This window comes from Lonchura striata, chromosome 6 (genome assembly GCF_046129695.1).
Source record: "Lonchura striata isolate bLonStr1 chromosome 6, bLonStr1.mat, whole genome shotgun sequence".
In the NCBI taxonomy this organism is placed as follows: domain Eukaryota; kingdom Metazoa; phylum Chordata; class Aves; order Passeriformes; family Estrildidae; genus Lonchura; species Lonchura striata.
Window position 1 is genome coordinate 47,634,281 of NC_134608.1, and position 23,914 is coordinate 47,658,194.

A 23,914-nucleotide genomic window follows, 5' to 3' on the forward strand; every position below is an offset into this window, starting at 1 on the left:
GGGCGGGAGGGGGGAGGGGGGGGCGCGGGGCCGCGGGCGCGCGCGAGGCGAGCGCGTGATGCGGGGCGGGGCGGGGCCGGAGGGGACGGCGCGTGCCCGCGCCCTTAAAGTGACAGCAGCGCCCCTTTCCTCCTCGGCTCCTCCCGCGGAGTTTTCCTCGGTGACTGCAGCAAGCTCCGGGGCTGTGTGTGCTGTCCCTGCAACAAACAGCACGGAGAGCCGCGGCCTGCGAGCCTGAGGCTCTGGGCCTGTCCCAAACACCCACAGCGGCCTCACCGTGCGGGCGCTTCGTTCTCATCACAAAGCCCGGGCTGGTTCTTCTGTCCCTGGGTGCAACTGGAGCAGCTCCAGCACCTCGCCTCTCTGGCCTGTCCTCAGAGGTCACAGCCGCCACAGCGTTCCAGCTGGGTGGCCTGTCCCACCGCGTCAGCGATGACTGAGCTGCCTGCATGTCCCGGTTCCTGCCTCTGGCATTAAGACCATCCATGCTGGAGATGTCCGTGCGGTTGCTGAGGCTCCGTGCCCGGCCTGACAAACACGGTGCTGCTGCTGCTGCACCACAGCAAATCCGCAGCAAAGGGGGTCGTGGCAGCGCCCTGACCTGTGCCTCAGACACGATTCCCTGTTCGAGCAAGCCAGGAGAACCCCACTATCAGCCCACTTCTGTGTGCATGGAAGGCTGAATTTTGATGTGAGGAGCCAGGCAATTTCAGCACCTGAAGCCACTTCCAGAATTTTAGTCATCTTTCACTTAGAGGTTTTTGGAAAAAAATTCTAACCTTTATCTCCTGTCAGGTAGTTCCCTTGTTCTAAGAAGTTTTCTCCAGGTCTGCACCTTGGATTTCTGTAACAACTAGTATTTGGAAGCAATGAGACCAATATTTTATAAACCAACAACTAGTCAATAGATTAGTGTTGGATTAAATAATTTACAGTAAGACTTCAAGTTACAGGAATAACCAATGAATCTTTAATTAGATACAAACACAGTAATTAAAAATGAGTTAATTTTGAAAGAACTGCAGGAATGTTATAGCCACTTGCACAAGCAAGCAGATTTGCTGAGCCAGAGGATATATTCAGTGGGATGTTCCCCTTCTTTACTTGGCTTCCAGCTCCCTTTCCCTGTTTCTCCAAACCAGTTGTTTTTTCTAACATCAGCAGGTTAACAGCCTCCTCATATTTCCATTAATCCTTAATTTTGGGACAACCTTATTCATGGTAGTGACTTTTTAAGGTCATGTATGCATGTATGCATTCATGGTAGTGATTATGTTTGATTCTCAGTGTTCCAAAGAAGAGCATCATGAACTCTGAGAGAAGGGCCTATCTGAAGGTATTCCTACTCCACACTTCTGTGCTTGCTGCTGGCTCATACCTGTCAAGTATTCTTTTAAGATTTTTCTGCCAATTTCCATTTTGTTAAAAGCCACTCAGATGCTGAGTACAAACTCCAAGCTTTGTCTCCTACAAAGATGCAAGATAGGTGTGAGATCTAGCTGCACTTTTCTGTGCTTGTATATCAAGGTAAACAGACATTTCAACTACCTTACACCTCTGGACTTTTAGTGCCCATTTCCAAAGGCATTAAATCTCCCATGGTCCATGAAGGATTTTTGCAGACATTTCAACTACCTTACACCTCTGGACTTTTAGTGCCCGTTTCCAAAGGCATTAAATCTCCCATGGTCCATGAAGGATTTTTGCTGACTGCTGTCTAACCTCTCATGGCACAGTGCTAGACTCCATGACTGTGGATAAAGCACAATCTGTGGAGTCATCTTGCTGTCAGGTGCTGTTGCCCTGCAGAGAGCTGCAAACAGATATCTGCTGAATCACCCTGGCTTGATTTAAGCAGCCAGCCTCACATGCAAGAGCTTGGAGAACCAGAACTGAGGGAAGGGATCATGCCAGAGCTACCAGATAGATGCACTTGACACTGGAGAGCAAGCTTAGGCTGAGATCTGTAACTGGCATTAAAACTGTCTGTGTCTTCTGCCCTTGAGTGAGTATTAATGGAAACTGCTCTCACTGGGTGAGATGCCAGACATTCAAAGCCTCATCTGAGATATAAGATTTCCTCTGTCAATGACTTTTCCTGCAGGGGAGGAAGAAGTTTGATCATTGCTAAGCAGAGTCTTGGCACTAAATAGCTGATGTGTTTCTTAATTAATGTGTTCTGTCTCAAGGCATGTTAAGTACTATGCATGTGGTACATATAGAAATTGCCTTGTGAAATCACAGTGGAGTAAAATTCCTTCCCATACTTGTATGGTAGAAGTTCTGTGGTTAAAGAGGCAGCTAAAGTTGGTCCAACAACTACCACCAGCTGAGAATGCTTAAACTTACCTTCAACTTGTTTCTCTACATTTTAAGCTATGCTCTGTATGTGGCAGTGAATTGCTTATTTGCACACTTAATATGTAGCAGTGCCTTTGTGCAACAGGAGACGGCAAATAAAAATGTTAGGATAAACAGGTCAAAGAGAGCGTTATAAATGTAATCAGCACTCATCAGTTGAAAGTCTTTTAAAAGATTGGTGGCATCAAGTTCACACTGAACAATTCACAGATTTTTCTACCAGTGTCTGAGCAAACGGAGTGATGGGAGGAATTTGTTCTCTTGAGTGGAGCAGTATTCACATTTGACTAATGGGAATTTTCACATCAGAAAGGCTGAAAGGCACACTCTGAGCAAGAGACAAACAAAATTTGCTGCTGCCAAGTTTGGACTTCAGCCAAGGGTGCAATTTAAAACAGAAACACCACTCTTTTATCTTCTCTTGCCATCTCTGAATAAATTCTTTGATAGGTGGGAAAAGAAAAGCTCCATGTTGTCTGAGCAAGATGAGGTCTCTGTTCCAGAAAATTAAAATATTTTATAATTCTAAGATTTTGCTAGGATTTTCATAATTTTCATAATGCTTAGAAACTCATATTTCAGACTGGCTTCTCTGAAAGTGTGTATGCATATATGACCATAAAAAAAAAAGCACATACAAATCCACCCCCCCAAAAAAAAATTTAAATGCTGTGTAGTCTATCCTCTTCCTTTTTCTGGCTGAGTGAGGCAGATGACTAAGACACTGCAGACCATTGCTGTTGCATTCCCTTCTCCTGCTTGCCAGGTCTCTCTCAGAAAGCAAGTGCAGTGGAATTCATTTAAGTGCCACCTTGAGGGATTGCCAGGGAATAGGTATTGTCTGTGCAACTCTCAGTAATCCCACAGATCAATTGACACACCCACACTGAAAAAGTCATCTTAAGCAGTGTGCATCCAAACCTGGCTGCAGCATTCTTTGTTTGCTACCAAGTTTTCCTTCGGCAGGATTTTACGCATACTGAATTAAAAAAAAAAAAAACAAAACAAAAAACATAGGGAGGGAGGGAGGAAGCAGTGTGTGCATGTGGGAAGCATACAGAAAGACCGGAAAATAACCTTTGGAAAATGTGAGTCTGAAATGCTCCCAAGAGCCCTGCAAGAAGAGTTGTCCCAGAAACAAAATGAAGCATTTAGGAAAGAAAAAGTACATTTAAAAAACCCCTATTATTTTACATTGATATAATAATGCAATTGGATTAGGATCTACTAAAAACATAACAGGAAGAGAAAAACAAAATGTGGAGGCAAAAGCCAGGATTTTATCTTGGAGACATCATAAACTACAGTCCAGGACAGCCACAGATCAACAGCATTTTCTCTACAGTTAAATACTAACTCACTTTAAGTAAGTGCTAACTCAGATCACCAAAAACAATTCCTGTATTCAAATTCCTGGCACTATTTGACATTAAGTTGCAACTTCAGAAGCAGCATAGGCATGCCCCATCCTTTCACATGCATCTTCAGGGAGCACTCTGGGAAGAAAATCTCCCATGGTTATAGCTGATAATGCCAAAGGGAGTTGGGATCTAAAACGCTACAAAAATGGAACCTTTCCTCTTCCCATACCAAAGGATGGTTAAGTTGCCTGAATGGCCATGGCTGGCTGCTTAAAGTGTCATTGTGCAGTTTAAACATGCATTTATAAAATTGATTAGAAATTAGCAGAATAATCAAATATTGAATGGAAAATTAATTAAATTAGTAATAGGAAGCTAAAGGAAAAGCTCTGTAAACCACATTTCAAAAAGATGCTTGTGGAATAAAGATAAGCTTAATATTCTCCCCACTACACAAAGTTCACATACAAGTATTTCACAACAGATTTTATTTTCTGCACACAAGATGCATCTGCTTTACTGACCTTAACATGATGTATGTTTTCAAAGGCAAATACAGACAAATTAGGAAAAAACCCTACTATACCCTTCTGTTACTCCAAATATTGTGTTCGTTCCTCATAAGGATGAATATAAATATAGAAATATCAAGGAAAAACAAAGATGTTTAAAGTCTTAATTAAAGAAAGGAACATGACCTGATCATTGTAGCATGAACCTAGGAGTTGAGAAAACAGAGGTGTCACAGTATGAGTTTCTGCAAGTCACCTTGAGAATACTGAATGAATATAGTTCTGCAGATCAGACACTTGGCTGTTCTGTGCAGCTGCGAAGTAGGTGAGATATATTGTAGGATTTCGTGAACTTTAGTGCATTTTGGAACTTTTGCCAGTGAAATGCATTGTTAGGCCACAAAGAACTCTCCCTGCAGATATAACGTGACCATACTGCATCAGAAAGGTTCTTATCTCATGGTTAAATCATCATGTTAAAAACATCAGTCTTGAATACAGGGCAATGTCTAGCTGTATTCCCTAACTGCAAATCAATCCACAAACTGTATAACAGTAGGAAACCCTCTGTTAATTCCCCATGGCTCTGAACTGGTAGTTAGGTACTGAGTACTTTGGGTAATCAGGTACTTTGGCAGGGCTCCTGTTTCCTTGAAGGGGGAGCTCCAAGGACACACCACCTCTGCCATCAGCCCTTCATGTCTTTCCCACCTGTTTGTTCAATGCAGGTGCATTTGCCTTGTACTTACCCACTTGATTGCAATTGCAGGTTGATGATCTGTTCCCTTTTTCAACAAAGGGACTGTTAACTTCTACTATGCAAAGTGTTCTGGGTATACTTATGAGAGTTTTTAATAACAGCAGCTAGAATAAGTATCATAGTGGAACTACCCACTTTTCCTGCTTATGTAAAGATACTAAAGTCATCTGGAAAATGTTGTTCTTACTTTAGGGCAAATTACTCAGCTCCCATTTAGCAATAAATTTTTCTGACTGTAACATTGAGTGTTAGACAGAGATCGGTATGCAGGACAAATCAACCAAAGCCTGAACAGCTAGAATGAACAAGAATCCTTATGTGGATTTGCTGACTGAGCAGCACCTCCACAAACAGAACTGGCAACCATATTTGCTATCATTGAGAAGAAACATCTTACATGTTGGCTTTTTTTTTTAATGATGGATTTTTATTACATTTCCAGATGACATTATTAACCCACGTAAACAGGAATTTTACTTTGCACATAATAGAAAGTGTAAACAGAAATTTGAGCATCAGTGTATGCTCACTTCTTCAATGGGAACCCAGCACTCGCCTTCTAAATAAAAAGTCCTGTTGTTTTCAATTTGCACTTCCATTCTGAACCATTTGTAGATACTCCTTGTGTAGCTTTTCTTGGGTTTCATAAAGTTTCTTTAGCTTCTTAATTTGTCCTTTGCTAAGTTCTTTGCCTTCTGTATCATGGGTGGGAAATCCCTGAAACATATTTAAAAAAAAAAAGAGTATTTAAGGTAAGTTCTTGGACTCCTTTTGTTTTTATGGAATCATGCTTTTAATAAGATAGGGAGATAATGTCATAATGACAGGCTGTCATGAAGGGGTGTATCTTGGCTAATTTTAGTTACCTAGAAGTTTGACAGCTAACTTTGACTATTTCTCAATGTTCCCTTCCTAGCAAAACAAGAGGCATAAGGATGTATTTATCTTCTGTCTTGAACCACATAAGAGAAGCTTAGACCACTAACTTCTAGATGGTTTTAGTTAAGAGAATAATGACTAATTCTCGAACAGATGGTTAAAATAATATTTTAATCATACTAGCAGATTGAATTAAAGGATTAAAGCAAAAACAGTATGATATTTATATTCTTGATGGAGAAAGTAGGATCAGCATTTTTATGGACATTCTCCTTGGCTTGCAGGGGTATATTCCAGTATTTATCCTCTCCATTCTGACTTGTCTCTAGGACTTGAATTTGTGTAGGTGAAGGGGAGAAGCAGAAGCAGGATCAATGACCCAAACCAAGTAGAAGTGAAGAAACAGTGCTTTATGTTTTCCAAGTAACCCTTTTATCCCCAAGGGGAGCAATCAAGAGCAAAGTTATGCATATAGCCCCTTCAGAGAGCCTTTGCCAATTGAGAGCAAAATAGTGGGCACAAGGGAACAGGAAACACAGGACCTCTCAAAAAGTATCAGTTCTGGAAGAGCTGGGCAGTTTGTACTTGCAAATGAATACCCTGCCGTGCACCAGAGTAATAAATCTGTGAATGAACATCAGACATATTTTGGGTAGGAATGTGTATTTTGCTTTGTAGTAACGGGAACCAAAGGAAATGTACAATGAATGTACAAAGGAACGTAGAAGGAAAATACCCTTGAAATGATGGCTAACAGAGACCCTGCTCCCCAGTGCACAATAACTTAATATATCACCTTTTTCTTCTCTCCTTCCCTCCTCTTGCTACATTAATAGCCCTCGAGGTTTGGAACAAGATTGCTATAAACATATACAAATAAGTATGTACAACTGGGGGAGGAAAACCCATCGCCCAAAATGAAAAGAAGTCTCTTACATTTTCATCAAACATGGAATATTTGTCAAGTTCCAATTTAAACATTTCATGTGGTGGAATCTTCATTTTTTCCAGTTTTGCTGCCTGTAATATAAAACATGCATTAACATCACAGTTAATTACTGACAACCTGTCACATATGTAAAAGGAAAAGTATATTATAATTTCAAAATCAAGGAGTATTCAATTCATAATTGTTAATTATGTGAAAAGAAACTTGAAATGAGGAACAACTCAGTAGGTCTTAGCTGTGCTTGTCTGGAGGAAAATCTGTTTTAAACTGTAGAGAACCACTTTATAAAACAGATGCATTGCAGAAACTCAAAATAATTTGCTTATATACCCCAAAAACTACATCTGATTCCTGCTAACTTGGTTCTTTAGTCAACACTAAGTGAATAGCTGCTATCATAAAGAATACTCAGCAATTAATCACTGCAAAGGGAACCACCTTTATCAAGTTTCTTGCTGACAGGAAAAGGTTTCTATGCAGGTTACAGAAGAATCAGATGCAGTAACTGCACTGAAAACAAACTGAACTCTCCCTTATCTGTAAACAAGCACATCTCAGAATCTTTTCCATGTAATTTTTGCTCTATGCAAGGGAATCACCTTTTTGAAAAAATGAAAAAAGATACTTGGAATATATGGAAGATAAATGCTATTTATCTTGTTTTATCTCTGTATGTGGTGCTCTCTAAAAGTTTTCTTCCTCTTCTAACACAGGAATGTATTTCCTGTACTGTTAAAGTCATCAGCATGGTAAACAATATTTTTTCTTATGAGTTCATCTCCTCTGTCTACTCCTTATCCAAAGCCCAAAACCTTTGAGCTATCTGAATTGCAGTCACAGAGGTAAAACATTTCTCTGCTCAATCATAAGGAACAGGGGGTTTCTTACAGAGAAAAAGAAAAAAAAAAGGAGAAAAAGAAACCCTCTCACATATACCTATGATATTAGAAAGGGAATGAAATAATAAATGACACAAGCAAAATGTTCTCTAACAGTAACAAGCATGTAACTACTTTGTCAATTGGGTAATACTGTTTATAGACTTCTGTAATAAGTTTTTGCAGGCTTTAGATGTGTTTTCAAAAATAGCTTCTCTGTAAGAATTGAAAGTCCAAGCCTGAACTGCAAGACAAAGGTATTCTGAGCAGGAAATTGTAAACAAAAAAACCAAACAAACAAAAAAAACCACCAAAAAAAAAAAAAAAAAAAAAAAAAGGAGACCTGGCTAAGGCTGGACAGAGAGCCTGTATTCTAATGTTCTTTCCTGCACGTGACTACTGCTGCCTACACGTTCCTTCAAAATGAGGTTACTTACTTCCTGCTGTTGTTTTTTCCTGGCTGCTTCTTCTTTCTTCCTTTTTTTCTCTTCTTCTATCTGTGAGAGGCAGTGTTAGTGAGTAAAAGGTAATGCACTATTCCATTTGGTTGTTTTCCACAAACCTGAGCCAGCTCCCCTGGATATCTAATTACAGACAGAACTGGCAGTATGACCTGCAGCAAACCCACCATGCCTTGTAATTAGGATTGTCTGATACTTCCCACTGTATGACTTTGATTTCATTTGCTTTTATTCACAGTTATACCAGTTTTAACTGTTCAGAATGCATTTTGCATGCAAAATCGATACCTATAAAAGAATACCTAAAATAAATTATCCTATCATTTTAGTGGGAAAACTGTTTTGCAAATGACTTTTAAAAAAAGACTGTATTTCAATGATATTTTAAGCTCTTGCTTCAAACTGTGAAGATATCACAGTTCCTTAAGCAGCAGTTGTATCACTTGATGTTCCTAGGGAAACAACTATCCAAATTTAGCCAATTTGCTAAAAATCCCAGCACTTGCCCAGGAGAGACCTGTCAGTTCTGCCAGTACTGAATATAATGCTGTTTCCAGGGAAAATGGACTCTGGCTGCAGATCCTACCCAGCAGCTATAAACAAACTGCCTCCAAATGTCACTCTGAAGAAAACATCTGGAATTGACTAAAATGACTTCTTAATTCTCCCTTTTCTAAAAAACACCAACATGGAAGGAGAAATGTTAGAAAGTCTTTCAAAGATTTCTAGTCATGATAGAATTTTATTATTTGGTGAAATTGAAGATGGACATATGAAGTGTTACTTTTAAATGCTACAAAGTCAAATATTGATGCTAGGAAGCGCCAAAGCAGGGTATCTGTACGGGCCTTGTACATGTGAATTCAAATTCAAAAGTTCCATAGAGTAACATGAATTCTTGCCCCCACATCCTGAATATCTCACTAATCCATACTATATTAATTAAGATTTAGCGAGTACCTTTTTCTCCACATATCAGATTAATACAGACTAGTTCTATGGAAAATGTTGACTTCATGTGTAAAAACAAAAGAAGTCTGAATTAGCTTCTCATTGGAATTGTTCTTCTAGAGATTCTAGAATGCAATACTGACCAACCCCTTAGTTATATGAAGACCTTAAAAGGCAATAAAATAAAAAATCTTTGAGGTATTCACCTAGGTCCCATACAAAGTTTTTAAGATGCTGTTTTGAAAAAATTATTTTTTATCCAACACACTTAAATTTTTTGTATCAATTTTCTTATGTCATCTTCCTTGTTGCTAGTCTGCTATGATTTTTCTTATGAATTATCAAAGAAATGTATAAATATCCATAGCTTCCAAATTAAATTTTAAAAATATGGGATGCTTAAAATAATTACCTTTTTCTTTTCTTCTCTTTCTTTCAATAATGTGTCCTTATCCACTAATTTAACCACAGTTGGAAGTCCTAAAGAAGCAAAAGGAGATGGATTAATTTCTTGATTAGTCGAAGATAAATGTATTCACTCTGTGATAATTGTTTTCTTTTTGCATGCTGAATGCAAATATGACTCAGTGGCTAGTCAAAAGTGAATAAGAAATTAGGTGCTATAGAAAAAGGTAAAAACATTGCCATGTATGGTTTTTTATTCTATATATGTATTCCAATATACAGTTCTATAATATATATAATATATATATACACACACACCATTATATATGATATATATTATGTGCCATTATATATAGTGCATATGAAATACATATCCATATATATATATATATGGTGCACATATTATACGCTTTTGGTCTTCAGTACTTGAGTTTACTGGATGATTCTAATAGTTTTGACAGTTTGTTTTCCTACTTCTTAGGGAAGCAGCAGGATGATAAAAACAGCTCCTACAAAGTTTCAAGAGATAACTGGGTACCTTCATGATCTTCAAATCGAACTCCAAGTTCAGGCAGGATGTCATCCCGAAGAGCATCACTCAACTGCAGCACTTCAGTTACTACAGAGCATGAAAAATACTTTTAGTGAAGTAAAATTTGGCCAAAGTATAGTTTTATCCAGCTACACAGTTACTTAAGTTTCTTAAATACTTAAGAAATTGCCACTCTCTCACACAGAGAAAGGTCTTTCCTTTTAAAGTGGTAAGTAAGTCCTGCCTTATTTCAGCCACACAGAGAAACAGCATATTTCTTTGCAGGGATTTGAAAATCATAATTTCCTTACAAGATACTCTCACTGTTTCTGAAGGGGAACAGAAAGAAAATCTAAGGCAATTCAGAATGATGCAACAATTCTGCAGGGTATGGTGGAAGAGTACATGACTCAGGAAGATCCTAATGGTTGCTATAGGATGTGCAATAAGAAAGGTTAAAAACCTAATTTTAGAAAATCACAAATTAACATATCCTGTGCTAAATCTAACAGTGCCCTTTGAAGGACTATGATTTTGTTAATTTGATAACTACATGTACATTTGTCAGAGGAACTGTAATCCCAACATCCTCCTTCTATTTCAAGCATTCTATTTTTACAGCAGAACAGAGAATTTTGGTTTGGCTTTCTGCATGGTGATCACCATTAGACATCATGGCTAATAATTTTTTCCCTTGCAAACTTACCAAACAGCCATTGATGACAGCAAATAGCTAAGATTTAGCTCAAGTATATGCAATCAGCTTTTAAGGGGAAAACAAATCTTCATACAGATTGATTTTTTGGATGAGAAATTCTATCAGTTGAGAAGCAGCAGAAGAGTTAAAAGGGACTACATTCATTAAAGAGACACAGTATGTTGCAGTTGTGAATTCAGTGGCATTTTTTATAGCAAGTCTGATATTTGGGAGGAACACTTAGTTAGATGTGCTTATAATGAACATCTGTTCTACCTTTCAGCAATTCATAGCTGGTTAAACCTAAGAAGTACTCAGGGTCTCAAAGTTATTATTTCAGTGGAAGCTTCCATCCAGGCAGTTTGCTAAACACTGCACACTTTGGTAGATACAAGTACCATCCTTGAGCCTTCATCTCCTCCACAATCCTCAGAGAGCTGCAAGTGAACAGCACTGACTATCCTAAAACCATAAGAAGGAACACCCTGTTTCAGTGCATGGCCGTGTTCTGTGGCTCTCTTTGCACAGGAAACCACTGCAGTGCACAGAACGTCTTCTGTCTGCCGTGAAGGGAGTTGTTGTTTCTCCTGATCTACAGCAGTTACACACAGTGAACCACAGTCAAGTCTGATGCAACTCTAAATCAGCCATTAAAATAAACCAGGGATAAGATTCCCTCAGTGGCTGTTGATACTAAAAGGTGTTGGCTTCATCAAGACTGTATCAAGAACACCTACTGCTTATTCACCAAAACAGCATCTGCACAGTTATAGATGTTCACTTCTCTAAAATAATGAATAATTGAAAGTTGAAGAAGAAGAAATCCAGCAAGGAGAAATATATAATGACACATACTATTTATGACAGGACACATCCTCTGATCAGTCCTGTCATGCAGAGGAGTCAGCATCACTCTTCTTAAGGCTGAGATGTGCCTGTTCTTTGCATGTGGCACCTCCTGAGCAAATATGTCCAGGATTGGATAGGGGATTGTTTTGTGGGCTGTCTCAGGACATAAGGAGGCTCTCACTGAGGACAGGGACCAGGAAACCAGTGGAACAATGCCTAATCACCAGTGCCCACCAACACCCCAACAGATGGACACTCCTTGGGCCTGTGACTATTCCCCAGACTTCTTCACATTTTCTGTGAATTTCACACCAAAGAGTATCAGATGTGAAACAGATGTTGAGATGTTGTGAATCAGAACACTGTGATGGGAAGGGAAACGAGGAGCTTGAAAAGCATCTAGAGAATGGTTATAAAGATTAGCAGCAAAAGATCAGTGCAGGCAATGCTACAATGAGAGAGTTCTGGTCAACTCCTGACATATGTGGAAGAGGGCAGAAGGTGCAGAGGGCACTGTGAGAATTATTAAGTCCATATTTAATGCTACCCATTCTGGATGATGGTAACATTTTTGCAGAGTACATATATTTTGATTATTACTAAAAAACATAGCTTTAAAAATGGCCATTCTGTGAAATGTTTTGTAGATACATTTGGAAAGGGCATGTATGTGGATAGGGACATTTGTAATACTCTGCATGTTTTACAGAGCCACATGTGTTTTATTTAACATCTGAGAATACTTAAAGCAATGCTGATTGTTTTAAATAATATTTAACACAACCCTGCCAGCAAGAGACTATGATGGGGAAACTCCCTTTGCCTACAACCATGCAGAGGCAATATTCCCAGCCACTAATAAGAACAACTTTTACAGTAATTTAATGCTTCCTGCAAGCAAGAATTTAATGGGTAAAGGGAAAGAAATCTGTAGTATGTCAGTGCAGGTCCTGCCAACCACCACTCAGCTTCCATATATCAAATAGTTTAAAAGAAAGGTGCCTCCCTGGTCAAATTGCAGAGGTCTCCATACCCCAACCAAGCAGCCACTAGATTTAGTTTGATTCTCATTGTCCAGTGTATCTCAGGCAAAAAAAAATCACTGCCTTCCAAGTAGAAATTCAAGTGCCAGTAAGCACTTGAGCCAAGTGTGTTCTAAAAATGATCCCTGTGATATTTAAACCTTACCACTGCTAAAAGCAATGATCAATTTAGCTCAACCATCATAAAGCAAGGGGGAAAAAAAGCTTAATATAAACAAGTATGTTAAATACCAAAATACTAAAGCTCACGTTTTTGGCTGAGGATATACACGCAAACATCTTGAATTAATTCAAGTTATAGAAAATATTTACTATTGGAACTTAGTAATAAGCCTATTTCTCAGCATCAATTAGGCCTATAAGAGTTTGACAATAATAGCAAAGTAGTCACAATAGCAAATACAGATGTGTGCTTTTAATGTAAATCTATCAGCTTTAAGAAGAACTCCAAACAGTAGCAGAATAAGAGTGCTGTCTTGTCCAGCTGAATAGGTTACCAGACACCACAAATAATTTTATGTTTCTGTGCAATATATGGGTTACTTGTATGTTTTATGCATTAAAAAATGCCCTGTTTTGCCTTCAAGTACAAATCCCAAAGTTTTAAGAAAACAAAAATCCAACACATGTTGAAGACATGTAAAATTCCACATAGAAGAGAAGAAAATAGTAAGAGCTCCTACATTAGGAAATATCAGCTAAAATCAAAGAAAGCTTAATGGAACAGCTTTTTTGACACTCTAGAGTTCTGCTGCCAACATACACAGCATGATCAAAGCTTTTCAGAGGGATTAAAAAACACACCTGAAACTTCCAGCAAACTCCCAGATGAATTCTCCAAAGAAAGCACTCAGTTATCATCGGGGGACCTACAATTCCAAGTATTCTAACAAATAATAGTGAACATCTTGGGCTGTTTAAATGCAGACACTATTATTGTGTAGCAATCTGCACTTTTAAGAAAATGCAAGCGCCCCATGGAAGAGATCATGGGTACTTTCATACCTAGAAAGCAGGGAGTGCCCTAACCTAGAAAAACAGCAGCTACACCTCATCATTCCAGAACTTTTAGATTCCTTAGGAAATGAAAATTAGTTTAGCAGCCTAAAAAAGAATCCCAAAGAGACAGGCAGCAGAGATAGAAAAACTCACAGCAGCTCTGATTTAAAGATGCCTTACTTTTATTCTCTAAACAAGGAGAGACCATCAGCTGCTTCACACCCACGCCTCCATTCTCTCCCCTAGTTTGGTTCCTATGATCCCCAAGTCTCATGTGCAGGAGAAAGTACAGGAAAGGACAGAAAAGTCTCATGTATTGAGTGAATCTCACCTTTCTTTTCTCTGGCGATTTGTCGCACTCCTTCTCTGAACTCAGAAAGAACTTGGAGGTATGGCATCACTGTAGATTCAATCTGCAGGATTATTATTTCCACAGTTAACCAATCATCATTTAGATATAAAACATGTCCCTACCCACTTCATATTTATGTGCTGTTGGATGGACCTCAACCCTCAGGGCAGATCTATACATAAAAATTGTTATCACTCTACTGAAGTCAAAGAATAGATGAAAATTTGCATTAGTTGTCAATTTTCCTTTTGTGTAGATAAAATCAGCTTGTCAAGGTCAGCTTCTCCCCATTCATTTTTTACCTCCTTTCAGTTAGATCCATCACTTCCACAGGGTTATGCCACAATCCAGCTAACACTAATGCAGTGCAGGGATAAAAACAGCACTCAGATTGATTTGCTTCTTCATGTACTGTGTGTTTTTTTAGGCACAGCTGTTTATCAGATAATAAATAATACCACCTCAAACAGATATTAGTACTAATTTTCATTAGAGCCCAGATCTGTTCCTGAGATTTTAACTTATGCTAATTGTATAGGCAGTGCAATTCTCTATATTCCTGATACAATTTCCTCTCCCACAAAAAGTGGGGGAAGATTACTGCTGAATTATTTCAGGAGTAAGTAAATGCTAGGCACAAAATCTCAGAGAAAAGGTCCTGTGAGTATGGTCTCAATGGCAGTGAATAGCAGCAGCAAGCAGTTAGTGAACAGCAAGAAAAACAACTACACATCAGATACAAAAACAACTACAGATCAGTGTCTGCCAACGCTTCTCTGGAATCCCAAAGGAAAGAGCCAGGCCCTTGGGGGAAAGCCTAAATTAAAAATTTAATTACTCTGGAGGATGGGGGAGAGAAAAAGATGTCAAACTTTTGTCTCCTCTATAATTTCCACACATATTTCCTATCTGTTTAATCTCCATGACAAATTTCTGTGCAATTAAGGGACAAGATAGTCTGCTGTGCTGTAAAAGTACCCCTAAGAAAAGAACCCAGGAGTTCTGTTAAAACTTTTCATAAATGTGAACACTGCAACCAGCTTCATAATCAGATCCAGTGCTGACAAGTTTGGCCCAAGGAACAGACTGGAAAGTGAGGAATAGTCACATCTCCACTCCCCCACTGCACTGGAAATACCTCTTCATGAAAATAAAGTGGTATGGGGAAGCAGGCACTGTCACTACTTTATCAGTCATTTCAAGATGAAAGATTTTTATTTCCACAACAACTAACTTGAGAGAAATGCTGAATTCACTTGGAAAATGATATTATGGAACTGAGGTTTTCTGATTTCAAATCTCTTATGTCCCCTTTTCAAGGAAATTACTGACCCATGGTAATTAAGCTACTTTTTCTTTCAGCGCTTTTGAACTGGATTATGCCCTTTTTGGAGATATTGACTCTATTGGTTCTTTCATCTCTAATTTAAACAAGGAAACAACTGGTCTGACCCACAGCCTTCCGTAATTAATGAGAAGTTTTGGAACCTTGGAAGTTCACTTCCTTAATTTGTGCTAAGAAAAATAAGAATTTGTATGGAGGACTGAAAGACAGTATAAAACTTAATGAACAGCCAAAACATTTTTGATATTACATATTTTCATATTATAATGCTTAACACCAATAATGACCTGGGTGATAAAAACAAAAGCTTCTTGAGTGTAAGAGATGTTAGCACAGGATTCTTCTAACAATGGTGCTAACAGTGTTGCAAAATGTGGAATGTGTAAAACTTTCTTCAGAAAGGATGTTTTTTAATGTTTATTTTTTGTACTCTTTCAAGCCTAATCAACAAGAAGGGAGATGTAATCCCTGAAACAGACAGCAGCTAACAAGCAACCTCTAAGTGATGCCCAGGTGTTAGAAAAACAAACTATTTGTTGGTGGAATTGCCTTGTTAAGGTTTAGGGCTGGACACACTACAGTGACCTCAGACCTTAGGGAAGGTTAACAAAACTTGGGCAGAAGGATGGACCTCTGACAGTGGACACAAAGAATGCCACAAAGAATTCAGAAGCCAAAAGGACACTTGGCAGAACTTCCAAGATAAAGAAGAATCTCATAAAGCCAACGCAGCAACTGTGCTGAATAGCTCCCACTGGGCAAAAGGTCATTTCAAACACCAACTCATGGACCAACAGCCCAAGGAACCCACTCACTCAAAAGAACAGTCAGACTGAGCATGCAAACTAATTAGCATGGGAAGCAAGAAAATTATTAACCACGAGAAGATAGAATACAAATTAATAAGAGAATTACATAACTTGCAGCCAATGAACACTAGCTGCTTTGTTTGCTAATATGCATAAATAGTAAAACGTTTTGATAGTTGGTGTGCTTGATTTGTGGAATACCACTGAACACCCAGGCTTGCACAACTCTGATACAAATAATCAATGTTGCTCTTGAGGGTATAATTACTGGCTTGCTGCACATGGGTAACAAATTCAATTTTTGTGGACATGTGTTAGCACAAAATTTTTTTTTTTCTGCACAAGATTCTTCTCACTCTACTACCCTTGGCAGTGCTATTTTAAAGGAGTGAAATGACTTATCTTCAAGCTATCACCAATCCTTCCACAAAGTATATCTATTGGAAACAGTGCCTGAAGTTTTATTTATTTAAATTTATTTAAATAAATAAATAAATTTATTTTAAAAATAAATTTTAACTTTCCCTAAGAAGGTTAAGTGTTAAAGTTCTCCCTTTCTTCTGAAATTCAAAAAAATTCTGAACTAAATTTAAAAATCACCATTGATGGGCTTTGTAGGCAATACAGAACATTTTCATTATTATGTCATTAATAAAAAATTTCCACAGCACACGAATGTCAGTATTTACATTGGCAATTATGGGATGAGTGTTCATTCCCATTCTTCCAACCACAAGCAAGCTTGCCAATTCCTTTGATGAATAAGAAGTTAAGCTTTTTTTTTTTTTACACTAGAGATGTTTAATTTACTCCTCCTAAGGAGGAACAGAAAGGTGCACACCTTTAATGCATAAAAATATATGAGAAACAGCACTGATATGTCCATAAGAGATTTCGGCATGAAAAAGTGTTGATAGCTTTCACATGGAGTTATTTATCCTGAACCAGAAAATGTTATTTTCAGTTATTTTCTGCCTGCACCAGAAAATGTTCCAGGTATTCCAGCGCACATCAGCATTTTTATCAGGTACCTCTCAGGTATTTCCAGAAAAATTCTGCATCACAGCAGAAATGCTGGGTGACTAAAGCAAACAGTATTTGAAAGCCACATAAAAACTGTGGCTGCAAATGAGATCAGAAGAAAAGATTGAAATGCGGATAAAACTCCAGCTGCCTCCAGGCTGGTTTCTGGTGTACCACAAAGAAGTTTAATCAGTATAATTACATTTTTGAAACTACTTAGCATACAAATACTTGTAATGAGTCTTTAGACTGTAAGCATGTGCTGTCTGTAGTTCACATGTGGTTTAGGAAACAGACTCATCATTCAAAAGGCAAGATAATTCTTTTTCTGGTTGCTATACAATTTGTCTGTCATTATATCAAACAAACCTATAAAAATCCCAACTCTTGTAAAAGAAAAACCCTGCTTCCTAAGCCAATTAATCACATCAGATTCAAAAGCTAAAAGCAAAAAGAATGCAATTCAGCTACATATCAGTAATGTCATCACTCTAACCTAAGCTCTCGAAGGATACGGAGTAATTTTGTTTAGTGCATTTTGTCCTTCACTTACATTTGTGTTTTGACTAGTCCCTCCAACAGGAAAACCAATTGCATCATCACTTTCTATGGCACCAAAAATCTGTTCAAGGAAAAAGAAAAGATTGTATGCATCAATTCACAGGTATGTGAAAACTAAGCAAAATCACATATACTAAGCTTTCAAATAATTCTCATTTAATTCAGAATTCACAACTCTGTTAAGATGATGTTCTGATTTGTAATTGATACATGCAAATTGATGTTCTGATGATGATCTGTAACTGATACATACATACACCATATAAAGCATTGGCTTTCAGATTTCACTTTAAAGATGTCAGATTTGTCATTCTGACTTCATATTTTTTCTACTGTCTAGTTTCTCTTGAATGTATTAGGGGCTCTCCACTATTCAACAAAACAGCTGAAAACATAATGCAATATGGAGGACTCAAAATTGATCCTGCTGCAGCACACACTGGAGTTTGGGTTGTTTCGGCTGGGGGGATGTGTGGAAGATCTCTAGTTTCCTGTAAGATTTAAACAAAGACTGTACAGATCCTCCCATACTTGAAAATACAAGTTATAACTGCACAGTGCAATAGCAGCCTTACTCCTTGCTGTTACATACCTTTAGCATTTGAGTGAGATAGGAGCTGATGTTTTCCAAAAGAAGTCTGTTTGGCATCTGTCTGGAAGATTTCTTTGCAGCAATATAGGAGTTACTCTGGCTGACTAAAGACCGCATTTCCTCTAAGGCAGAGCGGGTGTCAATATTGTCACATAGTGCTTCATGAATTGCTGCTTTCTTCTCATAAAAACTGAGAAGAAAAAGATTCTTTTTAACTACTCATGCCAAAAACCCAGCAATGTACTCCAAAATGTCTCTGTTAGAAAAGTAAGGGGACTAAAAATAATGTAACTTTTTGCTGGTCATAGTTCATATTTGAAGGAAAAACATAGGAGCAAGAAAAAAGACATTATCATGATGCTGCTGTTTTACTGCTATGGACAAAGGCAGGCAGGATAATCTAACTGACAGCAACTACCCAAACAAATTACAAAAAAATTTTCAGCACCTGGCCTTTTCATGCAAGTTTTTTTTGTTTGTTTGTTTTGTTTTGTTTAAAGCAGTATTAATTGCTTATCTAGTATCTTCTTAGGCTTACTTTTTTTTTTTTTACAGTATTGCTCTCCTATCCCTGTGTACCAGTCAGGTTCTCAGTTTAGTATCTTTCCAGGAAGGAGCACCAATTTGGAAGTTAACACAAAGTGATGAAGATACTTTAAGTAGATAGAATAAATTCAAGCAAACCTTTGTCATATTAGTGACACATTAGTAGGTATAATAAATAATACAACATATTAAGTACCATTTCATCACACAAAGGTTTTATGGTTTCAAACAATGTACTTTTTCCAAGAAAAAAATAAGTGATAGAAGAAAGGAGACAAAACTAAATATCCATGAAGCGTATCTTCTATTCCTCCCACTTCTTTATCCCTTCCTTTTGACCTCTCTATTACTCATTATGTCCCACCTTTTTTAAAAAAGGGGTTATCTCCACCAACCTCAAGTTGAAGATAAAATTTTCAGAGCATATCACTACACAGAAACATCTGCACTTAATCCTTCAATAGTAACATTAGTGAATACAACAGTGAACTGAACTAGGAAACAATTTTAGCACTGCCATGTAAGATGCTCCTATTTTAAATTTCAGACAAAACAGATGTCATTTAGGAAGCTATTTGCATTACAAATAATAATGGTAGTTTTGTTACAAAAGTCACAAGACTGCAAAATTGCTATCACTGCCTTGATGACATATTTTCAAACACTGGCACTGACCTTTCATGGTTTTAGTCAGGTCATTTAACTTCTGTTTGTCTCAGATAGCTTACTATACTTTGAAATACGTAAAATACTGTTTTTCCAGTTGTAGCCACTGTAAATTATTGGTCACTTCTCAGAGAGAAGACAAGATTTCATGTAGTGAAGAAAATGACAGCTATCTAACAAATAAGTTCTTTCCCTTCACGTGGCAATGAGGCATGCCAGTGTACTTAACGTAAACGAAAGAGAATAATTTCATTTATACTTCATAAAGCTGTCCCAAGATTACAATGATTGCTTGTGAAGAATTGGGATGTTAAGTGGGAATGCTACAGACATAAATATCACTATACATATTGTAAGTGATATTGTAAGGAAAAAAGAATTAAAGATGAAACAACAATTCAGAGAGAAGTAGGAATGCTCCACTCACTTTTTGTTCAGCTCTACTTCTTGATTTTCCCATTTCTGAAACTGGCCTGTCACATCAGTGGGAGCTCGAAGAATATCCTTCACATTCAAAAAGAACTCCTGTAAAAGAAGAATATAGCTAGAAGTTGGTTTCAATTACACATAAGCAATACTTACTAGGAAAGGGGTCATTATTTCTTAATGAGACTCCTAAACTTTATGGGTTCAGCACTGTTTCACCCAGGATCTAATGATGTTGCTCAAGACAACAAAACCCAATAAAATAATTTTGCATTACTCTTCAATCACAGTTGGACAGCAATTCATTTTTATCTCTTGCTCTGTTACCACATGATATCCTACAATATTCTAACACCAAGCTGCTCAGGCAACAGTTCTTATGGAAGATTTTAAAGTGTGTTGCTAGCAATGGAAGCTGAAGAATAAAATGGCTTTATTGCAAGGGCATCAGTAAAAAGTCGTTTTAACATAATCCATGACCCAAACCAAACATTTTACATAAAAAGCAGAACAGCTTCAGCCGGAAAGACCAAGATCAACCATCTCAAACTGTTGTGCAGTGTCCTTTGGGAAATGTGAGTTTAAATTATGGCTCCAAACCAAGCAGGGACAGGAACTGTGCCTAATCTCTCACACACCTGTAAGGCATAGAGGCAAAGGCTCAATGTTTGTTTGATTTACAGGACTTGAGAGTTTGATGGCAGCTAAAGAAGCACTGTACCATCCCACCTGATGAATTCAGAAAGCAAACCCATTCTGGGCATATGGCCTACATATCCTTGGAATTCTGTTCCTTGAAACATACATGGCAACACAAAGATTAGAGAGGTGCAGAAGAAGTGGAAAACTTACATTCATAAACTTCTCATATTGAATAGCTGACTCCATGGTATTATTTGAATAATCCAGTGTATCCTTCCAAGAGTGCATGAGGAAAGCCAGCCGTAACTGTCGTGCTAGCACAGGAGGTTTAAAATAAACAAGGAAAGTTTTTATAAGCTAAAACACTTTCATGAACTCCCATACTGTAGTGGCTGAGAACATAATCTTTAAATTTCTAACTATCACTACATCTACCAAAAAGCAAAACCACTATTATCCATACTGATAAAAAGCAACAAGGATCAGAAGAACAAGGAAGCTATTCTAAAGTTAGAAAAGAAGAAAGACACCTGATGTTACCCTGAATAAAAAAATTATCACAGTCAGCATTCAAAATACATCAAAAACATGCCCATTCCAAAATAATTTTTACCTGTGTGTTTCTTCAGTGCATCTTTTATGGTAATGAAATTCTTCAAAGATTTGGACATTTTACAGCCAGCAATTGTTAAGTGACCAGTATGCAGAAAATACCGAACCCAGTGATCATTTTCAAAATATGCCTGCAGGGAAAAAAAACCCAAAGATCCAACACTTTTTACATACATATCATGAAGCAGGAAAACTTAGAGAATAAAATCCCGAGAATCAAAGCTCATGTTTACACAAAACACACATCAGGTTTAAAAAACTGGATTATGGATTTGTGTAAGCTGCAGTCAAAGCAAAGCACGTTACTTTATCACCGCAGGAAGATCAGAGAGTTCACCTCAGACTGGGCCAGTTCATTGTCATGGTGAGGAAATCGAAGATCAAAGCCTCCTCCATGAATGTCCATCGACTCTCCTAGAACGGATCCACCCATGGCAGAACATTCAATGTGCCAACCTGGACGACCCTGTTAACAAAAAGGCATTACTTGGTTACTGGTAACTGTCTTCTTCTCCTGCCCCTGTCTTACTCCCTCATGCTGTTACTAAGAGTAAAAAAGATTCTCAATCTCAGCTTCACAAAAAGAAACTGATTTAAAGATCCAACCTGGCAATACATCTGTAATGTTTTGGTTATCTTGCTTACTGTTCTTTTAAAATCTGCATTAATGTCTTTGATCACAAGGGGGAAAAAAAAAGGAAACAGAATTTACTGCAGATAAAGCTCACCAATTAATAGAGGACAAAAGACAAGTAGCAGCGATGCTGAGCCTGCATGCAAACTTCTGCTTAAAATGTATCAAACAGACTGATACACATACTAGATTATAAAATGAACATTAACCACAGAATCTTAAGACTGAATACATAATCTCCACAATTTAGCCAGTGTTAATATGAGGTGAGGCAAAAAAACTTGTGTAACTGTGCTACTTCAAAAAGTGAAGAAAATCCAAATGTTAATTATTATGTCCTTTCTTACCTTTCCCCATGGAGAGTCCCATGAGGGCTCTCCTGGCTTGGAGGACTTCCATAAAGCAAAATCATTTGGAGAATGCTTCTCGCTTAAACGATCAGCTGAGATGCTCAGGTCACCTTTCAAAAGAGAAAATGTATACATTTTACACCAGTATTACTGATTTTTGGCCTTGCTGTATCTCACATAAAGATAACCTTAAAAAAAAACAAAAACAAGCCCCAAAACACAAACCCCCAAATCAATGAACCCTCAAAAATCCTCATTATTAACCTTGATAATCCTTTGGGGTTTTGGTTAATGTTTGGCTGACAAGTATATGACAAGTATCAGCTGCACTGGTTTCTAAGTTTTGACATGAAATTCATCTACATTCTCTTACCACCCACAACTCCAATATTGGACATATAGAAAAGAAATACAGAAAGAAAAAAAACCATACTCAGAGACAAGTAAGACTGCAGATTCTATTAATTCCAAAGTTAGATGGATCTAAATTGACACTACGATTGTCTTAATCTGCACATACAACGTGATCATAGAATATTTCTTCCCCTAATCTCAGCGGCTGCACAGAACTGTTGGTATTTGTTCAATAGCTACATTTACTCCTCTGTTACCTACTGCTTTATGAGTGTCCTGATTTCACCTGGTATGGGTGTTATATTAAAACCTTTTAATATTATTTTTATAGACTTTCTGCATGATTTGCTAAAACTGTACAACTTTAGGAGCAGATGAGTGCCATTTACTGAGCATTTTAAGTTAATTCTCTGCTATAGCTCTATTAAAAAAATCTATATTTGGATTTGGTTCAACATACAAAGTTCATGTAAGAGCTCTCAGTAGGAAAGAGGAAGCCAAATATTTGTTATGAAATAACCCCAGCCTGACATGGCAAACTCGTGCCTGGCATGTGGAAGATCCAGGTTCAAGTCTTTGCTCCTACTCTGAGCCAGACGAACGGGCAAATAACTGGGCTATGGCCAAATGACTGAGTTATTCACAATTCTGACCAAAGAAAACCCTCACAAATAAACAAAAATCAACCCAAACTATCCTAGGGTTAATAACATTTCTTGGTCTTTTCCAATTAAAATCTTTCAGGAAAGTACTGTCTCAAGGTACAAAACTTTGGCAAAGAAATTGGTAAAGGGAGTGCAGCAGGTAAATCATTAAGCTCTGACTGTGACTGATCCAAATGTCAGTAAAAGCAGTTGAAGAGACCAAAATATCATCAGTTTCTCCAGCAACTTGAGCAAATCTTTACCTTCACCTTCTTGAAGAGCTTTCTGATCACCTACAGCTTCAGGCACCAACTTAGCATAGGAGTGTTTTTCACTGGCATCAAATTTCATAGTATCAAAGTATACAGATCCATTGGACACATACCTGAAAAGTTAAAGATCATTATTTAGCTAACTTTCTACCACAACTTAACTGAATTTTAAAATCACTGTCATAAGTTTTCTAGTAACTCCACTCACTTTATGGTACTTCTCAGTACCATAACTTAGGTGAGCCTAAGTTTTAAGGCCTTATCATATGAAGATTTTGGACAAATCAATGGAAGTTATAATAAAATTAATTGAAGAGAAAATAGCAGCTATTGTTAAACTTTTGAGAGGTATCAGGAAACAGCAACAAGAACGACCATTTTTTAAAATTTATGTTATTTGCAACTGGTTTCTAACTGTCACATGCCAATTTTTGACGATTTTGGAGGAG

General features: G+C 37.7%; 1 protein-coding gene across 3 annotated transcripts in view; it reads right to left on the reverse strand.

Annotated features, from left to right (window-relative positions):
• Nucleotides 1-3,511: 3,511 nt before the first annotated feature.
• Nucleotides 3,512-23,914, reverse strand: part of CARS1 (cysteinyl-tRNA synthetase 1) — a 34,119-nt gene continuing 13,716 nt past the window's right edge. For 2 of the 3 annotated variants that reach the window (XM_021526747.2, XM_021526746.2), the window contains 14 exons: nucleotides 23,457-23,578; nucleotides 22,193-22,305; nucleotides 21,549-21,677; nucleotides 21,213-21,342; nucleotides 20,810-20,913; nucleotides 19,959-20,056; nucleotides 18,320-18,509; nucleotides 17,720-17,788; nucleotides 13,969-14,050; nucleotides 10,056-10,136; nucleotides 9,525-9,592; nucleotides 8,138-8,197; nucleotides 6,810-6,893; nucleotides 3,512-5,711 (listed from right to left, as the gene is read on the reverse strand). In XM_021526747.2, the coding sequence (XP_021382422.2) occupies nucleotides 5,577-5,711; nucleotides 6,810-6,893; nucleotides 8,138-8,197; nucleotides 9,525-9,592; nucleotides 10,056-10,136; nucleotides 13,969-14,050; nucleotides 17,720-17,788; nucleotides 18,320-18,509; nucleotides 19,959-20,056; nucleotides 20,810-20,913; nucleotides 21,213-21,342; nucleotides 21,549-21,677; nucleotides 22,193-22,305; nucleotides 23,457-23,578 (1,465 nt within the window). In that variant the 3' untranslated portion in view covers nucleotides 3,512-5,576. Of the gene's footprint in view, nucleotides 5,712-6,809; nucleotides 6,894-8,137; nucleotides 8,208-9,524; nucleotides 9,593-10,055; nucleotides 10,137-13,968; nucleotides 14,051-17,719; nucleotides 17,789-18,319; nucleotides 18,510-19,958; nucleotides 20,057-20,809; nucleotides 20,914-21,212; nucleotides 21,343-21,548; nucleotides 21,678-22,192; nucleotides 22,306-23,456; nucleotides 23,579-23,914 lie in introns of all 3 variants that reach the window. The other variant, XM_077784258.1, reaches the window with a different exon arrangement.